Source organism: Chelon labrosus (assembly GCF_963514085.1).
Source record: "Chelon labrosus genome assembly, chromosome: 22".
NCBI lineage: Eukaryota > Metazoa > Chordata > Actinopteri > Mugiliformes > Mugilidae > Chelon > Chelon labrosus.
In genome coordinates, this window is record NC_140355.1 from 6012786 (window position 1) to 6037737 (window position 24952).

At 42.5% G+C, this 24952-nt stretch overlaps 1 protein-coding gene across 2 annotated transcripts in view; it reads right to left on the reverse strand.

Moving 5' to 3' along the window:
* Window positions 1-24952, reverse strand: part of rxraa (retinoid X receptor, alpha a) — a 97747-nt gene that overhangs the window by 49919 nt on the left and 22876 nt on the right. For both annotated transcript variants that reach the window (XM_084571739.1, XM_084571738.1), the window contains exon 2: window positions 20080-20193. In XM_084571739.1, the coding sequence (XP_084427865.1) occupies window positions 20080-20193 (114 nt within the window). The remainder of the gene's footprint in view (window positions 1-20079; window positions 20194-24952) is intronic.

Consider the following 24952-nt stretch of genomic DNA (forward strand, 5'->3'; position numbering starts at 1 on the left):
AAAATGTAATTATACTGTAAATAGATGAAAATCAGACACTGATGTGAAGGAGTAGATGAGAAATGAACCAACGAGGTGTGTCGTTTAATGTCTCAGCAGACATAAAACCATCCGTCAGTGGAGATTAATTATCCCAATTACTAAGAAGGAAAAACAAACTGTCCCTTCCCTTTGGCGACATCTGGATGAGGAATTTGTCACTTGATGGCTTGTTCAGACACAGCGGGTGATTGACGGCTTCCATTTGTACGGTGGAAGCATTGAAACACATCAAACACAGAGTACTGTGTGTATACTGTGTGTGTTTGATCCGCTGCAACACCTGGATTGGGCCCAAGGCAGATGTTGGTTTAACACGCTGCCCCATTTCCACCCCTCCCCCGGCTGGTCTTGGGAGAGTCAGTGTGCTGCCTATAAAAATGGTTACTGTTCTCAAATCTGGGCATGTTTACATGTGATTTAGGATATCAGATCATATTCAATTTGTGTCAGCTAAGACAAAGGAAGCTGGTTCGCATTTATGTTTTGGGACACTGTAATAATATCTGAGCTTTTCTTCCAGCATAAAGCTTGAATTTATTGACTACATTACAAGCCTTTTAGATGTCCTCCGCCTCCCTTTCCTTCATTTTTCCCCTCTGATTATTATTCTTTTGTTGTAGGCTGTGAGGTGCTGGTCTGTTTGTAATGAAATCCAAATGGAGAAGGTTCTGGCTCCTGGCCCTGAGTGGGAACTGCCCCCCCAACACAGGCCCCTTTTCTTACTCCCTCTGGGGAACAAGCCTGAGATGAAGGAAAATGGAAGGATGGGCACGGATAGGGTGATCGATAGACGAAGAAGATAGAGAGATTCATAGATAGATAAAAGAGATTCAAACTGGGAGGAAGAGAAAGTGCGAGAAAGTCTCTCAGAAAAAGCTTGAGACCCTGGGGGACAGTTGGAGGGGATGAAATGAAGGGGGGTTGGCGGCGATGGGAAACTATGTGTGTACGTGCTGCAGGAAGAGGCCTTGCGAGCCGGGTGGGAACACACGCGCTTCAATAAGAGCAGGGGTTGTATGTCCTGAAAAGTGCGCGTATGTGTGTGTTCTTTGCATGATTGTCACTGGAGGAGTGTACTTTGGATCGGTGCATCGACTCGCAGCAAACAAATAACACAAAATCCTGCAGGGCGGAGGATCGGAGGCACACTGTATCCAAGATAAATAAACAAAATCATGAAAATATAGCTGCATTGACTGATGAGGCCCAACCTTATCCCCCCACGCCTCCATCCGCCCCTTCTCTTGCTCGATTGCACACAGACAGTCTGTCCAGTACACACAAAATCAATTACCCTTTGGCCCATTATTAACAAAATAAGTCCCATGGACAACACAAACAGGCTATGTCAACAACGTAACCCTATTCCCCAGAACGCTCCCTTTCAAACACATATTTCATTCAGCTGGCAAGTTCCAAAGAAGCTTCATAGTAACAAGACTCACATTTTCCTCAAGCAAGAGAAAAATATCGACACTAATGAAGCAAGTCACTGCACAAAGTCTGAACTGGTATATATTTTAAGAATGCTACGATCATTTTCCTTTTTCAATAAATCTTGAATTTCATTTAATAAACTGTATCTATAAAATTTCAGCAAAGATTTTCTGGTTCACATGAGGTTTTTATTATTTAGCAGTGCAGCGCTTTGTTACTGTACGTAAGTCTTTGCTGTCAGAAAGTAGTGATCACATTTGATTTCTCTGAGCCTGCACAGATGATTTTCATGAACAAGTTATATCATGTGGCTTTCTGCAGCATTCCCAGCACTGATCATTCTTCATGGGGTGGGTTGCAGGTTGGAGTAAAAGCAAAAAGGTGGTCAACTAAAGCAGGCTACTCAGTGGAGCTGGCATCCATGTGGATGAATGTTTCTTCATCTGTGCCCAGTGCTCGGGCTCTCAAGTTTAATTTTTCCCATCCTGCCTTTCCTCTGTTTCCGCTTCCTTTAATTTCTTTCCACATATTTCCTCCTCTCTTCTATCCTCATCAGAGGGAATCCCCAGAGATGAGGGATAATCCCAGTTCGGAGCAGCGCGTCTTTCATGTCCTGGGAAGACATGCTAGTGAGAGTGCTGCCAGCTTTCTTTCCTCTCTACAGATACCTGCATCAGCTTCCCAGCCGTGCTGTCTTCCTCCCTGTTCTCTTTCCTACCCAGTTTTTTCACACTTGTTTATGTTCTCTTTCATTATGGAGCCCACTGCTTTTGCCAAGGACGTGACTAACTCTACTAGACTGTGTTTAGACAGCACAAACAAAGCACAAACACCGGGGAGTTGGATCCACCTCCAGGTGTTGGAGTTAAACAGGAGCTCTCACTGATGCTCTGCACTAATGTATGCTCCGGATACTTCAGGAGGGTCCAGCAAGGAAGGCTGTTTCGGATGAGGGCAATGCAGATTCCCAAACTAAAATTTATACTGTGGTCAAAAGATTTACACTCAGAAGTGGACAATAGTTGTAGCCATAGAAAAATACTAAACATTTCAGCAGCAGGGGGTTCAGGTAAGGAATTTGCCCCTGCTCATAGAAGATCCAACCTATTGATTGTAGGCTACAACCAGAACCGAAAGAATGTAGCCTTAACCAAGCTGTAATGTCAGCGTTTAAAGAAGTTGGTGTTAATGACCAGAACTAGTCAGTCTGATTTTTTCCAGAATATTTTAGACTAATGGATGATTCTTCTATGTACTTTAAATATGTACTTGCCTGCAGGTTGTTATTCATCTGCCTTTATAAATGGATGAGGATTAGTATTGGGCCACTCTGAGCACGCTTAAACGGATTTGTATTGGTGAAAATACAGATTCAAATTCTGATCCTATGTTGTGTTTTCGAACCGGACCTTGACTTAACTTTACTGCTAATTATCTCAAGTGTACTAAGCAACTTGGTATCATCATCCGAACTCCATCTATAGACCACTTCACACCAGTTCTTCAGCAGCTCTAGTCGCTTCCAGTAAAATCCCCCCTAACCCTAGCCCTAATCCTGTATTGAATACAATATCCTGTTTACTTACCTTCAAGGCCCTTCACAAACCATCTCCAGTTATGCACACCCTCCCATACTGTCAGATACTCCTCGACCATCCAACTTATTGCACCACCTGCCTGACTATCCCCCATGGGAACATTCTCCCACCGGACATCCGAAACACAGAGTCTGACATGTTTTAAATGTCGCCTAGAAGCATAAATAACCATTCTAACAAGATGTTTAGTTAGGGACTGAATCTTTATATTCTTCAATGAGTTTGTTCTGGATGACATCAAGTCTCTGAAGCGACAGTTACTGTTATTCGTCAAGAAAAAACTCTACAACAAGCTCCTTCTGCTATATAATACAAAGTAACATATTAATATTCGAGACCAAGTTAAACATGTGATCCTGGACAGTATTCTCAGCTGTACATACAAACATAGGGAAAACTTTTATATGGAAGAAAAATGAGTCATTCTTCCAGAGTCTCACCACTGAACAATGATCCCTCAGTCCGATCAAAAGGCTGTTTTACTGCAAGATACTTTTTTCCAGTGATGCAATGATGCAACGCACATTTGCTGTGACATTTGTGCTGGGAAAATCATTTTCTGGAAGGTCCGTCCCCCAGCGATAAAATCCATATTTCTTTCTGCTTGTGCCTCTTGTGGCCAGGATGCCCATGAATTACGTGTTGGGATTGGCTTCAAGACAGAGGCCAAATAAAGTAGGTGTTATGATTGGCATGTATGGCCACGCTCAAGAGAAACAGGTGTCGTTCATTGGTTCACGTCGATGTGCCCATAGCTGTGGAGCCTTGCGATTGGTGGAAGGAAGACACCACCGCTCTGGGAAAACTGCTTATGCCAGGCATGTTTGTGGGCACAGGGTGGCCAAGGTGACGGGAGGGGAGGATGAGGAGGGGAGAGGGGAGAACAGACCACCTGGATCACGGGCCTCAAAGGCTAGCCTGACAGAGTCAATCTGAACAACAGTGAACAGAAGACAGCCAGTCTGCTGACTTCCCCTCGCTTGCATTTTCACTGGCAGCATTCCAACAAACACATGCTGTCCAGCAAGACTTTCAAAAGCAGCTTCAGCTCGGGTTTTTCCACCCAGTTAAGGGGGATTTTTTTTTTTTTTTTTTAACTTTTGCTTTGCCCGCTCAGAAGAGAAAGCAGATGGAAATGGTTAAAACACCAATAATAGTTAAGAATCATGATTTAGACTAACGGGAATACAAAGGGTATTAGGAAGATACATTCCTCTCGAGGACAACAGGGTTTTGATCTTTAAATATATATAAAATGAAACTTAAAGAACTGGTGTGGGATAACAGAAGCAATGTTGAAGTTGTAGTAAGAAATCCACATTGGAAGACACGTCCCTTGTTTTGAAAAAAAAACCATGTCACTAAGAGTGTCATCCAGAAAGAAGCTTCAGTTGATGTTTGCACCACATGATGTTGTCGTTGAGCAGATCAAGTGGCTTGAAAAGACCAAAGATGGTTATATTTCGGTTATTTTATGTTTAGCAGTAATTAATATTATTTGCTAGAGTGGGAAAAGGAGTGTCAAATTAAAAAAAAAACCACTAAGCTTTCAGTGCATGGACAAAGCTTGTTGTTTATCAGTGCTTAAGAAGCGTGGCCGTGTGAAAGAGTTCACAGTGTTGCAGGTCCACGTGGGTTGTCCAACATGAATCAACCCCTAGCTTCTACACACAGAGCCCTTTACACTGCAGAGCGAGGCTGGCCCAGGGTGACCCAGACACTCTGCCCCAGTCAAGTCTAGGCAAAGGCTTCAGATGTGGTGCAACAGCGGTTATTTCTTCACTTAAGTCTTTTTTTTTCCTTTCTCTTGTAATCTTCAGCAAATCTTTCTTGTCATTTCTGTCTCTCTGTGCTTTGACAAAAGTTATTTTCCCTGCCCTCATGACCCTGCATCCTCTTCTATGAGGTTACTCTGCCATGACTAACAAGGGTCCTAGGGGTAAAGAGGGTGTGGATTCCTCTTATTTTTCTTGTTGCTTCCAAGGGTACTGTGTGGAGGAGGGGAGAGACAAGAGAAAACATCCAAGCTGCAGCAGAGAAGAAGGGCTCAGCCAAGTCAGCAAATGAATGGGAGGAGGTCATTGAGAGATAGCTTACACACACAGACACAGCTCCTCATTACCACACACATGCTGAAGTGTTTTGTTTGGACTCAAATCCATGTGATAGGTAATGCTCGGAAGCCTGGTTGCCTATCTCCCATCAGCTGAGAAAATCTTTGTCCTCTCGCCATGAGGGTGTCTGAGCGGACACAGAGGAGGACAACACTCCGGCGGTCATATATTTCCTCTGGAGATAAGTCATAGATTTTTCGTAAACACTCACACACGCAGCTACCACCCACTGAGACATGATTTACATGCCAATTAGACCAGCAAGCGGTGGACCTTAGCTCAAGGCCTCCTTTTTTAAAGTTATAAATATAAATCAAACACACTGTATAGCTATGACAACACAACGCTTGGTAGCACATAGCGCACAGGCCCGAACACATAACCGTACAGACATCATGAAATGATCTACTGATTCTTCATTCCAATTCCCCACTTCCATCCACCCACACACAACATCCATTTTTAGACAAATAATAAACAAGAATTTTCTCCCATCTTGCTTCACCAAGTATCTGGAACATACAGTCACGGAGGGCAATATGGAATAGAGCCAAAACAATTCATCCTTTTGGAGTCAATTGGAGGGGGAAAAAGAATTTAAGGGTCTCAGGGCCCACGTCTACAAATGCCTAGTTTTGTCTTGCAATTGAGAAATTATATAAAATAATCCTTTATTTATCCCCCAGTGGGGAATGTTTAGCATTTTTGCTTGATAAATTTTAAATCAAATCAACAATTGATAAATAAAAGTGTCAGTTCCAGAATCTTGCAAGTGAATCCCTATAAGTTTTTTAATATAGTTGATCAGTGGCTTGTTCTCTTTTACACATTAATTAAACTAGTCCCTGGTTATGAAAATAATAAGTTGGAGCTATAGAGGAAAATGATACAGAGTGGCTTGAAGCGGCATTATCTGTCAGACAGAACCAATCTGAGCCCTGAATGCAGCGCCATGCAGCTCGGCCCCGAGGCTGACTGATAGCTGGCTGTGGATCCTGAGGGGCATCGAGAGTTTAATCACCCATAACCACAATTACAGACGTACACGTCAGACTCATAAAGCACTGAAACAAGATGAGTGCCTCCTTCCTCTCCTCCCCTTGGCGCACATCAGCCAAATTCCACTAAAGCTCAAGGAGGAACGGGGGAGCTGAAGACATAACCTCAGAGAGAGAGAGATTCCTACCTTGTGCGCTGCATTAGATGGAGAATTGTGGCGCATTAATTAGTGCTTTTAATACACTTATGAGCTATAAAATAAGCCATTATGCACTCACTGTGGAGCAGTGTTGCCTTGTTGTAAAGAGGTGTGCTCGTTTTTACAGACGATATCTGGTGATGTTGAACAGTATTGAAATGCAAGATTCAAAAGGACCTGACTGCACGAGTGAATGCAGAAAAAGAAATCATTAACATATCAAATACGCAAAGCCACATACACACTCGCATCTACAGCGTGCATGTGGATGCACATACGAGCACACAGTCTTAATGATCACATAAAAGCTCATAGTACACCGTAAGACAGGCCTTAGGATGGATTAAGATGCAAGCCTTTATCAGTGGGTTCCCACAATCCCCAGTAGAATATCTTAGCTCTCTCTCTTTTTATTTTTGTGCTCCGCTCACTCTTTCTATTTCCCCCGTACCTCAGGGATAGCGCTGGGAGAAATACAAAAGTAAGAGGAGAGAAATAGAATGATGGAGCATGGTAAGAAATAAGGGAAACATTCTCGAAACAAGTATGCTAACGGGAAAGCCATGGGCAGGAGGTCAGCTCCTTTCACAACCTGGCGGCTTGACAGCAAAGCAGTGAACAAGATTCAAAGATGTCTTTGTGATCAAAATACATCAAGCACAAACATGCATTATGGAGGGTAATATTAGCATCAGTAGGTGAATGGGACAGGCTCCAGGTGCCATAAGATCATGTGCAGAGATTCTATAGAATACTGAACGATGCATCACATGATAGAAGATTAAGCCCTGTTCTGTAATTGCTGTGAAGCAAGAGAAGCACATTTCTTCATTTGATTTCTTCTGCCATGGAACTGCTGGGTGCACAAAATGTCTCGACACCACTTACTGTACATTGCAATAAACAACTGTGTGTGCGTAAGTGGGGAAAAAAACTAAAGCAAAACAAGACACTTAAGATTGTGTTTACATCTAATAATAATTCTCCCCGACTGTAACCATTTATTGCCAAACGCCTGTCAAAAGATTTCCGAGACCAAGGTTCCAGTCTAAAAATCAATAAACAAAGAAAAAAATAAAAACATATGGAAACACAACACATCCTCAAAACTGGGAAGCTGATACCAGAAAACCTCAAATGACATTTATTTATTTATTTTTATTTTTTTTAAAAGACTTTAATACTACAGTGTAAAATGATGAAACAGCTGGAAAGAGAAGCTCAGATGCTTTTAACATTTAGAGTATTTGTATCAGCAAAGCTTGGCACAGCAGCACACATGATCCCAGACATTTATGTTCGGTGTACTGCCAATAGAGGGCCAATTTACACCTTTCCTCTAGGAGGTTGAAGTGCAGATTAGAGACAAGCTTCAGAGACAACCTTTGAACTCCAGAGTTGACCGGGGGGAGCCCCGGCTGGTCACAAGATCAACAGAGCAGTTGATTCATGACACAGAGCCTGCACAACAACGCCTCTGTCTCCCACACACGTTCCCTTCAATAAATAAGCCCTCCGCCAGGGGCGATGAAACTTTATGGCCGTGAACTTCAGAGGAAAACATCCCTTGTTTCCTCATCATCGCCGCTCACACAGACCTGAGTGTGATTCTCTGCTATTGTCAGCGAAACCTTCCCACATGATTGACTTCAATTGACTCATCAGCTGCACAATGATGCGCGATAAAAGAGGGGGAGCTGCTCGCCGTGTGAAAGGTCATCGTCTCTTCTGGGCCCAGGCAAGCGCACATGGTGTAAACAAGACAGGCAGAAGGCTCAGTCACGTAAGCCGATTCTATTGGCTAAGCTGGCCGAGAAGCACATCCACTGGAATATGATTCAGGATTTCTCGGACGGAGAAAAAAAGGATGGAGGAAAAAAAGGGAGAGTGATACAGGAGGGATAAGGTAATAAAGGAAGAATGTGATGGAAGGAAGGATGGAAGAAAAGACAGGATGAGAGAGAAAGTACTTTTCAACTTTTTATGCATAATTATGAAAAATGGAAATCTGTTAAGCCTCAACATTTCAATTTTGTTTTATAAAAACGACAGAGTCTGAAAACAACATGCGTCTTGGGTGGTCTGATCGAGTATCAAGTATCGTTTCTAATCATGTATGTCTGGAGGTTTGTATGTTCTCATTTTTTTGGCATGATTTCCCTTCAGCTTCCCAGCAGCACACAAACAGGAAGGTAGGGCCCTTTGTCTTCCTTTTTTTGCGCTAAGGGACCGTGTTCGAACATGGAAGTAAACATACAGAGGAACTATAATCTTCCACCATTTTATCCTGTCCACAGGTACAGGTTTGATCCAGATTACTTAACACGCCTACGTACTCGGGGTTGTACAAACTAGTCAGTTTTTAGACTTTAAACTAGTCACATGATCACTGACGAGTCAACATGATGCCTACAGTGTTATGGCAGAGCTACGGTGCAAATCCTCTCAACAGCAGTCAGTTAATATCTTCACCAAATGCCCTGTGGTAACAGAGAGAAGGAGACTGATGATTAAATTCCCCAGAAAATTGTTGATTTGCAAAGATATTAGACCTTTAGCTGCAGTACACGGAGAAGGCTTCAGATATTGTATATATATATGTATATATGTATATATATATATATATATATATACATATATACATACATACTTTCTCAAACAGTCATCCAGATTCATCATTGTGAGTATAGGAAGAAGTAATTCACTGATGTTCCCCCTGTTCTTTGCATCAGTTAGAGTCTAAGAGCAGTTCCATGTACTGTATAGTGAAACAGAGGATGGAACATCCTAAAGGATCCACACATATCAGCACAGACATGCTTTGATGTCACTTTTGAGGAGACCTTTTCTTTCTTTTGAAGCCTCTGCTCCATGTTCTTCATTAAGCAAAGCCTCATCTCCTTCTTCTCCTCCAACTACATGTCTTATCCGGTAAGTTCTTATGAGTAGTCTGGACAATAGTCTGCCTTCCTACAGGCTCTTAAATGCACCTCATATAATTCAATATGTAATAGCACAGGCTGTGAATGTTATCCAGACCCAAAATCCATTGGGAATTCTGTATGCCATTCTGATCAGCAACAATTTCTTGCAAAACAACTTTGAGGACAGACAGTCTTGTAGATATTACATGGTTGTGCTTGTCCTGATATGTTACAACTGCTGTGTCCATCTGTCAGAGTCTGTTTTTTATGTTTGATGGCCGAGGGGAGTGCATTTCACATCTGACAACCATGTTATTGTTCTGAGTATTGTCTAATACTGTTTTGATGTAATTGACTTTTTCTTGTGGGGACAATGGGGCCTCAACCAGGCGGACAGAGAGCAGAGATCTAGAAAGCCAATAAACAATGGGTGGCTGGATCTGTAGCATTCAATAATCTAAACTAAAAATACACTTTATTTTGATTTAAGATGAAAGCATTTTGTGCCGTCACTTTGACACGGGCCAAGTAAAAAAATATCCAATGTGTGTTTACAGAAGTGCGAGAGTCATAAAAAATAATATCCTGCATCCACATGTTGTGTAATATTTTATGAATATCTATATCTCCGTTCTGAAATGTGCTGACACACAAAGAGCTTGCCACCGACATGGTTACATATTAGATAACGACTGGAGAGATAAAAGATCAATCAGATGTTTTCTGAGGCATTAAAGCAGGCCAAAGTCAACCTCTCATCTCCTCCTCAGATAGTATCAACATAAGACAGAACTCATGCAGTCAGATAACAAGGTGCCGTAAAAGCTGTGCTCTAAATACAGTTTTTAGCACAACCCTCAGAGAATAGTGTACTTTACAATCATTATGTAACCTCCAGAGCTGCTGTGCTCAGGTATTAATTTTTTGCACCCCCACATACTAAAGGTGTTGAGTTCACAAATAATGGTTATGAGGACAGGTAGTCAGAGGCAAGATCAACAAATGCTTAATTATCACATAACACAGAGACTCCATCAGTGATAATAGACCTGTTTGTTTTTCCATAAGCTCTAAGGGCTCCTTTAACCCCTCTGACCTTCAGCAGGCAGATGGAAGACAGAAAAACACAGCAAGCCCTTGTTATATTAATCATAGCGACTGTGTGTGGAGCATCTCTCTGTTGATACATGTGTATTTGACATTTGATACTGTCTGTCTGCTGTCTTGTTTCGATTCATGCGTCGTGCCTCTGAGCAAAGTCTGAATAATGGAAGTGGCGGCGCGCTGGTGTCGGGTGAGACGCTGCCACCACAAAACTAGCCCGGCTGTTGTGTAATCATCAGGCTCATGCACATGTGCCCAGTCTGTGTATCACAACACACGGAACAGATGGCAGGGAGGGTGTTAAATAAACACAAATACATGCTCATTATCAGCTTGGGTTACAGGCAGCTGCTGCTGCTCGTCCTGCCTTTTGACATAGATGTTCTATAAAATCACATCCCGATGAACTCTTTCCATAGGAGGAGTGGAAAACAAATCACAGCACAGAAACCAATCACAAGTCATTTAAGATGAGAGATGGGGTGGACAATGCAGGGATTCAGCTTTTCCTAATCACTCGCCTGGGAGGTACACTCAATCTAAAATAGTGCCCGCCACAGCTGGCAAAGAGATGGAAAGCACAAAGCCTTTTAAAGACAGAACATACAGTCTGTACGTATACAGATGCGTAACACAAAGACACACACACACACACACACACACACACACACACACACACACACACACACACACACACCTACACACACACAAAAATAACCACCCACAGATTGTTCCTGAAAAAAAGCAAAGGCAAAGGCATTAGGTTCGCTTTTCCTTCTGGCATTAAGCCCTTGTCCTGATGCTGTAGAGGAGATCTTAACTTGACAAGCATTAGTGGATAGGAACTAAATGTTCCATTTCATCAGAATGGTTTCATAATATTTAGTGCAAAACTGTCACGTCAATGATTAACTCTTTCCGGGGCAAGCCTATAGCAGCCTCAGGGGAGAACAAGCAAGGCAGGTGTGCGTATGAGAGAGGAAAACACACCCTTGACATGAAGCGTCAGGAAGTAGCGAAGAATATCTCCAGGTCATGCCATAAACTTAGAAATATGTAATAAAAAGTAATGAGAACGTTTGCTACATTTGCTCAATGAATGTTAAGTTCTGTTGCATTTTTTAAGGACTAGTTTTTTGTTTTTTTTTAAATTTAATTTCAAACTCTCATGCCCCTCTAGTCACCCCAAACGTTCCTGAAGGAGGAAATCATATCAGTGTGATTCATAAAGGTCTGACTAACTGAACCACATAGTCAAATCCATCTGATAAATAACAACTGCAGATATGTCAATGCTGAGCCATCGAGTTTCAACTTTGACTTTGCCCCCCTCCGCAATCTTTCACCCTCTCCGTCACCCGCTCTGCATAGTACTCTCCATTTCCCTACCCTCATTTCAAAGTCATGCCACCACTGCTGCACAACCACGCCAGTCAATTAGCTCAATGTCAGTGACTGTAATGGGCTTGTGGACATGATGCCCCTGTGGCGTTTGGTTCACTCTTTTCCCACAGTCACTACCCCATCACACAGTCGCATTGAGTGAGCCGTCTGCATGGACAGACACTAAAGGTCAGCTTCCTGCAACAGTTCCCCTGCCAAAACCTGAGGTCCCCCTGCGCCCGGAGCCTGTAGTGGGTGGACAAGAACATGGTTGGGTTTAAGGATAGTTTTAATTGATTGCAATATCTGTCACACCAAGTCACCTGCTGGGCAGTGAGGCAATTCCCACGTTAGCCTACCTTAAAAGGCACAGTTAACAGATCCAAACTGCCATTGGTAAACATTTGCCAAAGTTATGTAGTTATGGTTATTACTGCTATTGTGGATGCCCTCACATCAGGTTTTACCTCCAAAAGTGCTTTGGATAATCCAGCTAAACTCTTGTTTACAACCTGTACGATCTGCTCTCATATACGCAATACAATGCTACCAGAAGAAGCCACAAACAAAAGAATGAAAGAATTGGTTTTAATCATCAAGTAATTTTCTCAAGTAATTTTGTTCACATGCCAAACACCGACTATGGTTTCCACTTTCATGTCTTCCTACACCTCAGCTGTTGTTCTGTTTGTTTGGTAAAACAGGGGCTAAAGATTCAGTGTTGGTACAGTGGCCACTGTCTGCTCCCCGAGGGCCACCAGCTTCTCGGACCAACACCGAGTCCTGACAAGATATTTCCATTAGCCACTGCATTACCATCACTACCACCCTTGCTTTCTCCATGCACCTCAAGACGCGTCTCTCTGAGGACAAAGCACGTGGGAGTTGCAAACACTTCGCCCCCTCATCCACCTATCACATCCCGGCACGTACCGGGCTGCATTAGCACAGTCGGGTGGGCCTGTTGCTGTGCAGCAGAGACATGTGACATTGAGGGGTCAGGGCTCTGCCACCCTGCCTTTACCCACCGTACTCGTACACACACATCTTGAGCTTTGACCCTCCGTCCCCTACCCTACACCCCTCAATTCCTGGTCTGACCTTTGCGGGAGCGCGCTGGAGAGAGCCTGGGTGGCAGGTGCTACGTTTCTGACCTTCCACTTCATGAGATCAGCATTGATGACATTCGGATCAAGCGCTCGGTTGCACTGCCTCTCCCTCCCCCTACCGCCAAGCCAGCTATAATGCCAAGCGTGTCGAATCGCTTCAACGTCAAAATACCAACAGGCACCCCTCTCTCTCCCCCAACATCCCCGACTGTCTGTCTGTCTGTCTGTCTCTCTCTCTCTCTCTCTCTCCCCTGCTTCTCCTCTTGTGGGGGTTGGGGACAAGCAGACTCTGATGATCTGTAGCTGCCCTTCAAATTCTCAACAACGAGGGCAGAAGCAACTGACCGTAGTGAGCAGAGGAACAACAGCCAGCAGCATCAAGCCCGTCGTCCACTCTAAAAGGACACCTGCACTCCCTAGGCACCTCCTCCACGAACCGGCCAGTGACCAGCGGAGCACTGACATGTAGAAGAATCTGCTCTAATATTCTGTTGAGTACTTCAAGTGATTGAGTGAGTGAGACATAAAAAATAGCAAAAAATAATAAAATCTAGTAATCAAACCCCGTGACCCAATGTCCAAATTGCAAAATGACATTACAAGTTACTAAGGCGCACAAAAATGTTCCAGCATTCTTGTGCTGTTGTTCTTCATCGTTACCAAAGCAGCAGCGGATGTTGCAAGCAAACCATAACAACAGGAAACGCATGGTTCACAGAGAAAATAAGACTTGATAAATAAATCACAGAAATTGGCCTCCTCCTTTAGCCTGGTCCAAATATCTTGCCCCGCTGTTATTAGTTGATCCAGATGTTCAATTAAAATGCTCTCCATTCTCCATCGTCTTAGCAAACAAACCAAAAAACTAAATAGGCGCCGTAATAGATGACTCTTCTCAAAATTATGCTTCATTTTAAATTTTTGTTGCTGATCATGGTCATCTTTCATGTGGCTTTTTTTTTTTTGTTTTTTTTTTACTGAAAAGAAAACTTTTACAAACTGCATTTGTATGATTTATCCCAGTGTGTGGCATATTTGTCCTGCACATAAAGAACACATTTCCCACTGTTTGTTTGCACAGTGAAGTGCAGTGTGTCATGAACCTGCCTAACTGTTCTTGTACAAATGTGGCACACATGCAATTCTTTCATATCCCCAATTCTCCAGTGTTTATCTGCGGTTAGATGAGGCCAGCGCCCCTCAACACTTAGTCAACCTCACTGATATAAACATGGCTCTCAGGGTCAGGCTTAAGGAGCCAGAGAAACTGCAGTGATGCTGCAGCCTGACTCTGAAGCCTTTTTCAGCTGAATATAGCAGAGGTAGAATCCAGAGTGAAATCTGGGTTAAGATGTACATCTTCATTTAAATTCATGCCATTGGTTAATTTGCCCATATATTCCAGCGGAACCCCACACGCTTCGCTGTGATTAACATATTGTTCTGTGTTAGGCAACATGGGGCCTGAAGAATGAGAACTTGCTTATTCATGTTTAATTGATGTTAATAAAAAATTCAGGATTGCCTTTCCTTTTTTTTCTCGTTTCCAGATGCAAAGCTTCACACACTGTGCTGTTAATCTCACTCAAGGGGTCAGGATAAACTCAGAGGAGAGCAGGAATCTGTGGCAGAAAGAAAATTCACCTCATCCGTGTAAACTGCCTCCGAGAGAATATATTATCGGCAGTCTAAATATAACTACAGATGCGACAGAAAATTAATTTAAAACAAAAAACTGCTTGAGCCTTCTCTGATTTTACAGGGAAAAGTAACAATGAACACGTTTGTGTTCCACTCTAAACTTCATTAGGCATTAAGTTATGCTGCACTCCTGACAATTTAAATTTAAATGTTGTTTCCTTTGCACAACTACAATTTAAACTCATAATAACAGCTTTGAGCTATATTCAATTTCAACTCTACCCTGTCATTTACACCATGGAGATGACAAAGACTGCATGACAGCAGGGATATGACCACCTCCTGTCTGTCCCCCGTGTCCCCGGCTGCCTGCCCTCCTCGCTCTCCACTGGCTTTGCGCTGTAACAATGAGATAGCATTTCACTCTGATGGTGCTGCTGGAGGATTAAAGGCTCAGAGAGTTATCAAAGGCTTAGTCGCTCTGATTTCTAGTGACCCGCCGTGGATGGCTACCGTCACTCTGTACCAGCACGGAGACCTCCGCCTCTGCACACGCATCCTCGCCGCTGCTGTGTCCAATGATGGACGGTTAATAATGAATCTCCATTTGATAAGAGGACTACTTTAGAGATTATTAGAGGGCAATACAAAAAGAGCGTACGGCAAATATATCTTAAAGCAGTTTAATTTCCTCACATTTTTAGAATATATCATGGGTGATTAGAGAAAATAAAAGTGATCTTTTTAAACCTGCTCAGTAAATATTTACACATCAGTAATGGGTCAACTGCCTATGTGACAGATATATGACATATGTCACTAAACCCACAGTGAGTGACCCATTAATGTCTTAATTATGTCATGTGGCCAGACAGACTACACCAAACGAATGAAACTATTTTGCCCAGTCTGCTGTTTGCTCTACATTTACATAATACACTGCATCAACATAATTTTCAAATTAATTTCAAAATTGCTGGGTCTGGTTGTTTAACAGAATAGAAAACGATACAAATGATTCTGGCCTGTTGTCATGTTTTCATGAAGGGGTCCAGGGTAGGGTGTTAAAATCTCTTCCCATCTAGTTTAAGTAAATAAATAAATAAATAAATAAATTATGAAGCCGTTGCCTGTCAAAATGACTGTCAAAATGGAGGCTTAGAAACCTCTTAGAAACCACAGCCAATGTATCTCATTGCTTCTGATAATTTATTATAAAGTCAAACGGCCTACATGGTTTGGCGGTTCTTATCCCTGTTATGACAAACTCCAGTCCTCTGGCTCAAGTAAACTGCATACCACTAAAAACATAGAGATTAGCTGGTTGCTTCTAGGGATGAGTTGTGTTGTCTATTAAAAATAACTTGTGTATCCTAATGAATGGGGTCCAGGGCTCATAAACTGCAGCTTGGTGTCCTCCAGCCCCTCTGGCTCCTGACCTGGCAGGAAGCAGCCAGGGAGTGCACAGACTCTGGCCAGCCAATTAGAGTGAAGGGAGAACGAAGCATGCTGAGGCTAACGAGCTCCCTCTCTGTGACCCTGCTCACCTCTGCAGGACCCCGCGATGGGAAATGTGAGAAGCTGGGAGCCACTTTAACTTGACGTCAAACCCCCACTTGTAGAACTGTTCTCTTTAGCCCCCCCCCCCAAACTGTTAGTTTCAAACCCTGCTGTGTGACCACAAGGTCTACAAACACATGCTGCCTCTTTTTGAAGGCCCACCACATGGCTTATTACTGCCGTACTGATGCCATAAAGCAACACACAGAAAAACAATGAGCGTGTAAACACACATTACTTGCACAGAGCTGGAGCTCTATCACTTGCATTACTCCATAGCTTACTCTGGCCTGGTTCTGGGTGGAGGGGCAATAGAGCCTCTTTCTACTCTGAAGAGTAAACAGAATCCAAATTAACTGGAGGGATTTGTGAGGCAGTGAGATAATTCTGAGGCACTGTAATGAAGTGGGAACACTAATGTGGCTTGGCTGGGGTATAATTGCTACTTATGAAACACAATTAATAAAGAGCGATGAATCAAGCGGTACACCTGGTGGGCTAATCTCAGCAGGAAGTGCGGGACAGTCAAGTTATGTTTCCGGCGCACCAGTCAGCCACATCCACAACTAATGAAATAAAAAAAGAGGGGGAGTCTCTAATAATCATCAACGTCCAACACCCCCAGCCCCTTTTCTCTCCAGGCAGAACTGGTCCTGTCATTTGGACCCTCCAAACACGGACCATATGTGAGTTCAGGCCTGGCAATCAGACTGCATTGTGGAGCAGGCGGCTGAGTTCATCAGGAAAAAATTAGCCCGCCGCTCTGCAGGCCTCGCTCCTATTGGCCAGTCACGCGGCCCGCTCCGTTTGAGGGCACCCCAGACATTCCTGCGGATAATCTTTTCCATTCCTCTGCTCAGCTCGGTGCGGACAGACCAAATCACAGCACAAGGCTTGCATTGTGAAGGCCTTTTCAAAAAGCCCCGTCTTCAATGCCGTCTCTCTTTTACGCTTTCCCTCTCTCTCACCTCATACACCACAATTTCGAAAAATGAAAAAAACATTTTTCCCATCATAACTCCGTTTTCTCATAAAAAACTAAAAAAACTAAATGGCTGCTTTTAAAAATTATCCCGTGGAAAAGCGATGTCCTGAACATTGCATTTCTCACGGCCCCTTTCCAGTAAGAGTTTGTTTTTGAAAACCCCAAACAATGTAAAACCGCTGAAACCGGAGCCCAGCCACATCAGTGCGCTGCCTAGAGTTCAGGAGATCGCCACTGAATACGACTCCCTGGGGCGAGGCTTGCAAGCCTTCCCAGAAACCTCCTGCCTGGTCACCACTACGCGCCTCGCGCCTCCCACAGCAGCTTGTCATTGTGGCTATAATCGGGCAGCTGGAACGCCAAGATTGGAGGACAATCGCACAATCTAGGGACACTGGTAGATTTATAGCAACACATTCCATAATTAGACCCATGATTATTACAGGGTCTATAAACTTCAGACTCCCGGGCAGCTGTCCACCCGCAGCTACTATGACTTAACAGTTACTTTGCTTTCTCTACTGGTACACTCTGCTCTTGGCTCCTTAACACACCACCAAATTACTTAAACATCTCATGTGGTGAAACAGCAACAAGAAACGTAACTTTGTGGACACTCTTACCACTCCTCCTCTCTTCTCCATTTGCCCCTGAGTCTCAGACAGACAAAATAATCTAATGCGACTTATAACCTAGTGTGATACAGGTCTTAAAATAGCCACAACACAAAGAAGGCAAACCTTTCACATACTGAAGTGAGACTACACTTCTGATCCAGATGGTCCCAATTGTTCAGGAAACACATCCACCCTCACCACAAGCTGTGACAGTAAAATATGTTGCAATCAATCAAGATAACTCTGCAAAATACACAAAGATAGGGGTGAGGTTGGCGGGATAACTGTGCACCTCATCATGCTGAAACTTGCCCATGAAAAAGTATTTGCCTGTGAAGGAGAGGGTGGTGGGGTCTCATTATGCCAAGTCAATAAAAAAAAAAAAATGCAAAAAAGGACAAAGAAAACATCTGATTTTACTTTTATTTCAAAAGTAATAAAAAGAAAACTTTCAATAAATTTAACACTACATGTTATATTTTCTCCACACATCAGAAGACTGACAGGAATTCCGTCCCGGCAGCAGGTTCAGGTTCAGCGTCCTGCTCTGAACTTAGTAGTTAAGATGCTAAACAAGACAAAAACTGCGTACACTGTTTCAAGTATTTTGTCAAATGTGACGTACCGTTGATATCTAACACAGTTTCAAGAACGACTGAATGTCTGATTCTTAAGGGCAAAAACTTTAAAAATAAAAAATCAACGAGCCCAAAAAAAAACTTGGATTTGATCATCGTAATCATATCATCAAATCTGACTGTATCTTTTTTTTTTCTTTTCTTTTTTTTTTAAATGGATCATTGTCAAATATAATGGCATGAGTTAAAATGTGGAAATACCCCAACATATCTTTGATAAAGACATGAAAGAAACATGTGCGGGTGTTCTCTTTGGTTATCAAATTCAGACTGATCAGATTTTGTTGTTATCTAAAACGTATTATACAGAGCCTTGAACGGTTTGTTTTTGGCTGTTGCCAGTTCTTAAGAGGAACAATTCATCTTTGCTAAGAAAAGAAGCTTCTGAGCATCTCAAGTGTTTTCGCCAATTTGTCCCTGGTCGGAAAACAGATTAGAAATTTCATAAATACTGGAAGACTGATTTAACAGAACAATGATATTTACTTGCAGGTCAGGTCCAAATGAACCACTTCAACAAACCAATTCCTCTATTGAAGATGAGAGCACTTAAAGTAGAGTTGAAATGAGTTAAATCAAGTGAACCGGGAAGCAGTCTGATTAATTTGTAGTGCAGCACAAAAAGGAACAAAGAAAACTCTGAGCTAATTTGAAACTAGATGGAGGATGGAAAATGCTTGGTCACTATTAGGAAATGCTTGTATTCTGCTACAATACATTTCTAAAAAAAATACATATATATAAATAGGCTAACACAACTAACACAAAAAACTATTCAAAAACCAAAAGAGATTCTAGTTCATGGATTTAAAAAAAACATGTCGAAATCAAACAGATGTTCTCAAAGAGGTTTTTATAAGTTTATGTGACTTTGTCCTGCCATACAAGTCATGCTCTCCTCACATGACAGGCAGCTCAGCCGGTCCCAGCATTGACACTGCAGAAGGAGCAGGCCTTGGGGATGGAAGGATAAATGTATCAGCATTAACCACATGTTCTGCACAGTTTGGACCCCTAGTCATTAGCTACATACCAGACAGTTCAGTTCAGAATATCCACTGATGTCAGACTCAGGCTTGCTTGACTGAGGTGCTTAGAGGAAGGGCCCAACTTCAGAGCACCTCTGTTAACTTGTCCATCACTGGGGCTCCACATGCAAAGACTCCATTAATCATACCACACCTTTGGCTGCAGGCGGTGGAGTGTGCATGTTTGTGCAGCAGAAACAAGAAACATTTTCCATCCTGTGACAAAACCAGTTAAATAATTTCCCCTCAAAAGCTGAATTGTGTGTAGGTAGTTTTTATTTTTGTGTTTATACTCTTAATTTAGTTTAACAAATAATATGCAACAATCAAGTTAAGAAACAATGAGTTATCTCAGCTACATTGAGTACGGTCTCTGAAAAATATCACTTTGCCATCTGCCTTTGATGTCACGAAAACAGATTAAATGAAATGAGAAAGAGCAGCCAGTTTGGGTGATTACACAGTTTCCTTTGGGTGCATCGGGTCATGAGGTGCCCTTAAAAATAACAAGCTCCTCGTGACTAATTTTTCTAAAAAGGCATCCTGTTGCTAACCTGAAAATGATTCATTCACGGATGTCTCCACATTAATCCCATTTCTTACCTGGTGGATCACAGAGGAAAGATGCACTCCCACATATTTTACCCAAGAACCCACAAGTAACCAAGTAGCAACAGGTTAATGTACACAATCATTATTACCTGTGGACAGGCGACGCTGATGGAGGGGACACACACCGCTGAAGCAGGAACAAGCTTCACCTGAGCGACCTCGCTGCATGGGAGGAGCCAGTGAGCACTGGGGCTTCAAGAACCCTGTAAAGAGATGAAAAGGAATTAAAGACAGAAAGAAGGACAGGAGTATAGAACATAAACGCCTAAGAGCTCTTTGTTTCAAGCAAACAGATTAGCCTGAAAAGAATTCCACTAGCGTTGTGCCACCATCAGACCCAGCCAACCTCTCACATTTACAGCTCTGTGGCCAGCTGGATCTCATCGTAACCTCCTCTCTGGTGGCACTGTACCAGCACGCTGCTCATGGCAGCTGTGTGTCTATATCCAGGCTGAGGACTCAATACACTGGACAGAACCAGAGGTATGTGGGGTAAGGCTGGCCTGGAGGAAAGCAAAAGGCGGTCAGACACGGGACCGGGGGTTAGCTGCTCTGTGTGGGCAAAATGCCAGAGCAGACTGAGGTGCCTCCAGGGGCTGGAAGAGGCCGTCTTACTGTCTGTCTCTGGGGTCACAGAGGTTATTTTCCAATAGGGAAGTCATTATCTGACACAATGAGGCAACTGAGGAGGCTTTACCCCCTCCAGACAAGCACTAACCAGTCACTGACATCATCTAGCAAAGAGAAAGAGCAACAAACAAACCTAAATTACCAAAAATAGCCACGTTAGTTAGAAATATTTCCAGAGGGACAGCACCATAAAATAATCCAGACTTCCCCAGTTTAATGCAAATAAAGCATTCTTTATTAGTCATTATATAGACAATGGCCTTTTGCGTCAAGCCTGAGGCTACGACCAAACAAAAACTTTAGTTGTTGTTTTAAAATGTGTAACTTGCTGCTTTTGAGCTTGGTGTCAACACTCAATAATTAGGGCCCATTTTAGTTGGAAACAGTTGCGATTGCTTTTTAGTGTGGATAGGCATAAAGTGAGACTTTTGGAAACAATGATGCAGGCACCTACGTTAGCTTCCTGATTGGACAGTCAGTACGTGCTGTTCCCTGATTTGTGATGCTCCTATTACGTGACGCATTTCCAGTAAAGAAAAAAACAAACAAAAAAGGAATGTGTCTCGACTAACACTAATTCATCATGGATAACACAATATACATTTTGCCGACTTTGTTGTGTAATTCAGCAATTTGCAATTTCAGGACTGTTAAGAGGAACTATCTCAAAATCAAATAAAGTACTAATTTACACATGAGCTGACACTGTAGCTTCAAGCCAGACTTGTGCATGCTTGTCTATGCTTTTCTCAGTCAGTGAAGGAGTCGGTCCATTTTTATCGACTGGGTAGGTCATGCAGATCACATTGGCACTGACCTCTGCAAATCCAAACTTTATTCATTCCTTATGAGGACCTTTGGATTTCCAGCAAACATCAAGAGCAGCAGGCGGAGGAGCCCCCCCCCCCCCTGTGTTCTGAGCTCAATAAAGCTCCTTTATTTCCACCATGAAAAGCATGTCACTCCAGATGAGCTCAGAGAATGACATTTAAAACAGGCACAGGGATATTGAATTAGTTCCCCATGATAAGCTGTCTGGGATACTGATATTTTTCTGCTCATAAGGGTGTGCAAGTGTGAGTGTGCACTGCCATGTGCAGCAATGTAGATGTGTGAGGAAGGGGTGGGGGGGCTCCCATAGTCTATGCATTCTTCAAAGCTTTGATTGGTATTACGGACAAAACAGAGACTGGCAGGCCAAAGCAAGTCTGGACCAGCAAGAGAAAACGCAGACAGACAGAACATCACGAATTAAATCAGGCAGACGAAGACGGCATTTTGTCTATCTCATTAAAGCAGAAGCAAACATGTTTCTCCTTATACCAATCATCTCATGGTTTGCTGAGGACAATTATGCTATTGTTATCATATGGTGGAATATCACTAACATCATTAAGAGCCAAGGCGTGTTGGAAGGACATGAATAAAATGTATTGACAATTTATGGTAGTGATTCTACATTATAAAAGCTTAAGAGTCAGTTGGACTTCAGTCAAGATCATGTGTGTTATTAAGTTAAGAATAAGTCGTACATTTGTCAATTTAATAGGATTAGTTCACCCTGAAATACAATCAAAAATGTTTTTAGGCTTTGATGTCATGGATCATTGAGATCATTCCAGTATATTCTGCCAAATTAGAAGTTTATGTCATAATTTGTCAAACATTCAAACAATAAACAGAATCCAGTGCCAGAATATGTGGCAAACAAGAGTAAACTATTGTGAAATAATTCAATGCAGTACAAATGACAGCATATTTAACAGTGAATATACAAAACAAAGACTAAATAGTGCATTTGCTTTCTCTTTCAAGACAACATCAAAATCCTTCATCCATTAAAATATTTTTTATCAGCTGTACATCGGGAAATGTACTGGTCCTCAAAGCACTATTTTCTACTAAAGCACTCCTATTCAAGCATCACATTGCAAAATTATGTCAGTGCTCATGGGTGGAAAAGAAAAGGCCTTAGAAGTCAGAAGTTCAATTACATCCAGCCATACTTTCCCCATCTTTGCCAAATTAATCGATTTCTAAAAGAACACAGTACATTCCTTTTTGTGCAAAGGGGTTGGAGGGCAAACAATGACACATGGTGTAGAGCTCGGAGCAATGTCACTGAACATTAAGGCATTAACATATGAGCCCAGCCTCCCAGTCAAGTTCTACTTTTCCAAAGTCAGGAGTAAACTAAGCAGACAGCAGCTCCCCCCACACACACAAAAAAGCTCTTCGCTGCAAGCCACTGAAATAATGTTCCCACGGGACAGACCAATGCTAAAGTATAGGGTTGGAATTTCACCTAAAGCTCGAAGGGAGTGCTAGAAAATGGTACAAATTAGTTTCAATCTGAACATGATCTCAGCATCTCAAAAAAGAAACAATATCTTTTGCTGTTTTTAATGTAAACACACTTCATTGAATTATATGAAACTTTCACTTGGTAACGATTCAGAACTTTAAGATGGGATACAGAACACATGTAGTTACCAAGAATTAGTCCTAAAACATTCAGTAACTTGTCAGCAATAAAAAAATATGTGGAAAAACTATGGTTGTGAGATGCACGTATCTGTCTCTTTCCTGTTGGCACAATTAATCATTTTCAGTGAAAGGCCTTACTTTTCAGGCCTTGAAGTGAACGATGAAAGTAGACGTGTACGTGCAGGTTGTCATGAGTGGTAAGGTTGGTACATGCCTCGTCATTAAATCTTCTCTAACACACTGCATCGTTATGTCTTGGGCTGGCTCATGTACTCTAGCAGGACCTTGATTACAGAAATGTTTGATCTTGTTCCTCACTTCTAAGCAGCAAGGATCTCTCTCTTTGGGGGACAAGCTCAAACCTTCCTCCAACTAACGGCCAATCAGCATTATTCGTGGCAGTGATCAGAGCAATGTAAACACGCTGGGGGTTTCCTCATTAAAGATAGGCTGCTAATGAAATCGCATCTAGCATTTACAACCTTGTGCTAATGAAGCCAAGCCTTTGAGATGTTCTGCTAATGAAAGAAGGGCTTTTATTGATATAAGGCTAATAAAAGAAGGGCTTAATGACAAGGTTCTAATGAAACAAAGGTGTGGAAATTTGCCAGCATAACAAAACCCCATGGTAAGAACAGAGCAGAAGCATTTTCATTAACGGACATTTATCACAGATACATCAGTGAATGAGCTTCCAGACTTTACAAGACCTCACAAACTGAAGTCTTTTGAATCAAATACATCCAAGCATTTATGAGAGTTCAAGGGATTGCAGCTGAGTTCTCCTAAAGCGTAACAATTGTTCGTGTTGCCAGGGTGATCAAGCCCAAGGTCAAAGTTCATTGGGCCCTTAATGCATCTCCCAGGTGCAATAAAAAAACGCCCTTCCCTCATGGGACTCTAGGGGATAAGGTCCTCGTAGAGTGCGCCAAAGGACGGACCAGCAGGGGCCATCAATCGCTACGGTTACCATCGTGAATGCCATTCACCTTCAGCCATATACTAGACCAGACCTCTGAGCTCCATGTGAAGAACAGGAAGCTCTTCCCTATCCACCACTTGTCCTCTACAGCAGCCTTAAAGACTCAGGCATGTTCATCAAGTGTTTGTCCACATGTCCATGAGATATCTATTTAATTGTTTTTTTTTTATTTATTTTAAAATGCTATTTCCATCCATTTGCTCAGTTTTGGACAAACAGTCCAGGCCATTCAAAGGCCTCTCCTTGAGCTCAAGGAACCTGTGATAGGACCTATTTTTCACTATTTGCTAACATTTTACAGACAACTGATTTATCACAAAAATCAATTTATCAGTACCAAGCCACCAAGTAACAGGATGATCCTGACGAAGGCCAAACACATCGGTCTGATAAAGTTCTATATACTACAAGTGCTGATGAAGTCTTGACCTTCTTATTTTTCTTTTAGAAGTAAGTAAGGTTGCACCAGAAATACAACATCTTTTACAGCCATCAAGCATGACACTTATCTTGCTATTCTATCACCCATGTGCACTGTCTCACCACACCAACTCAGACAAACTTTTTTTTTGCAGGTCAGCACCCATCTCTCTGAGGAGCTAATGCCCACTTCAGGACCCATCAGCTGATAATCAAACATTTCTCATCTGAGCACTGCATCGCTGCCTGATCCCGATCATCAGCATGGAAAACACCCAGCCCGCTCCTGTGCATATCTGCTCCATCAGCAAACTGTCTTCCCTCCCCCCAGATGATACCCATTTTGAATAAAAAAGCCATATTTAAACATGCCTCTAAGCTCTTATTTATCTCAACCGGAGCAAAGCCTGAGTAGATCTATCACGACAACAAAGCAAACCTCA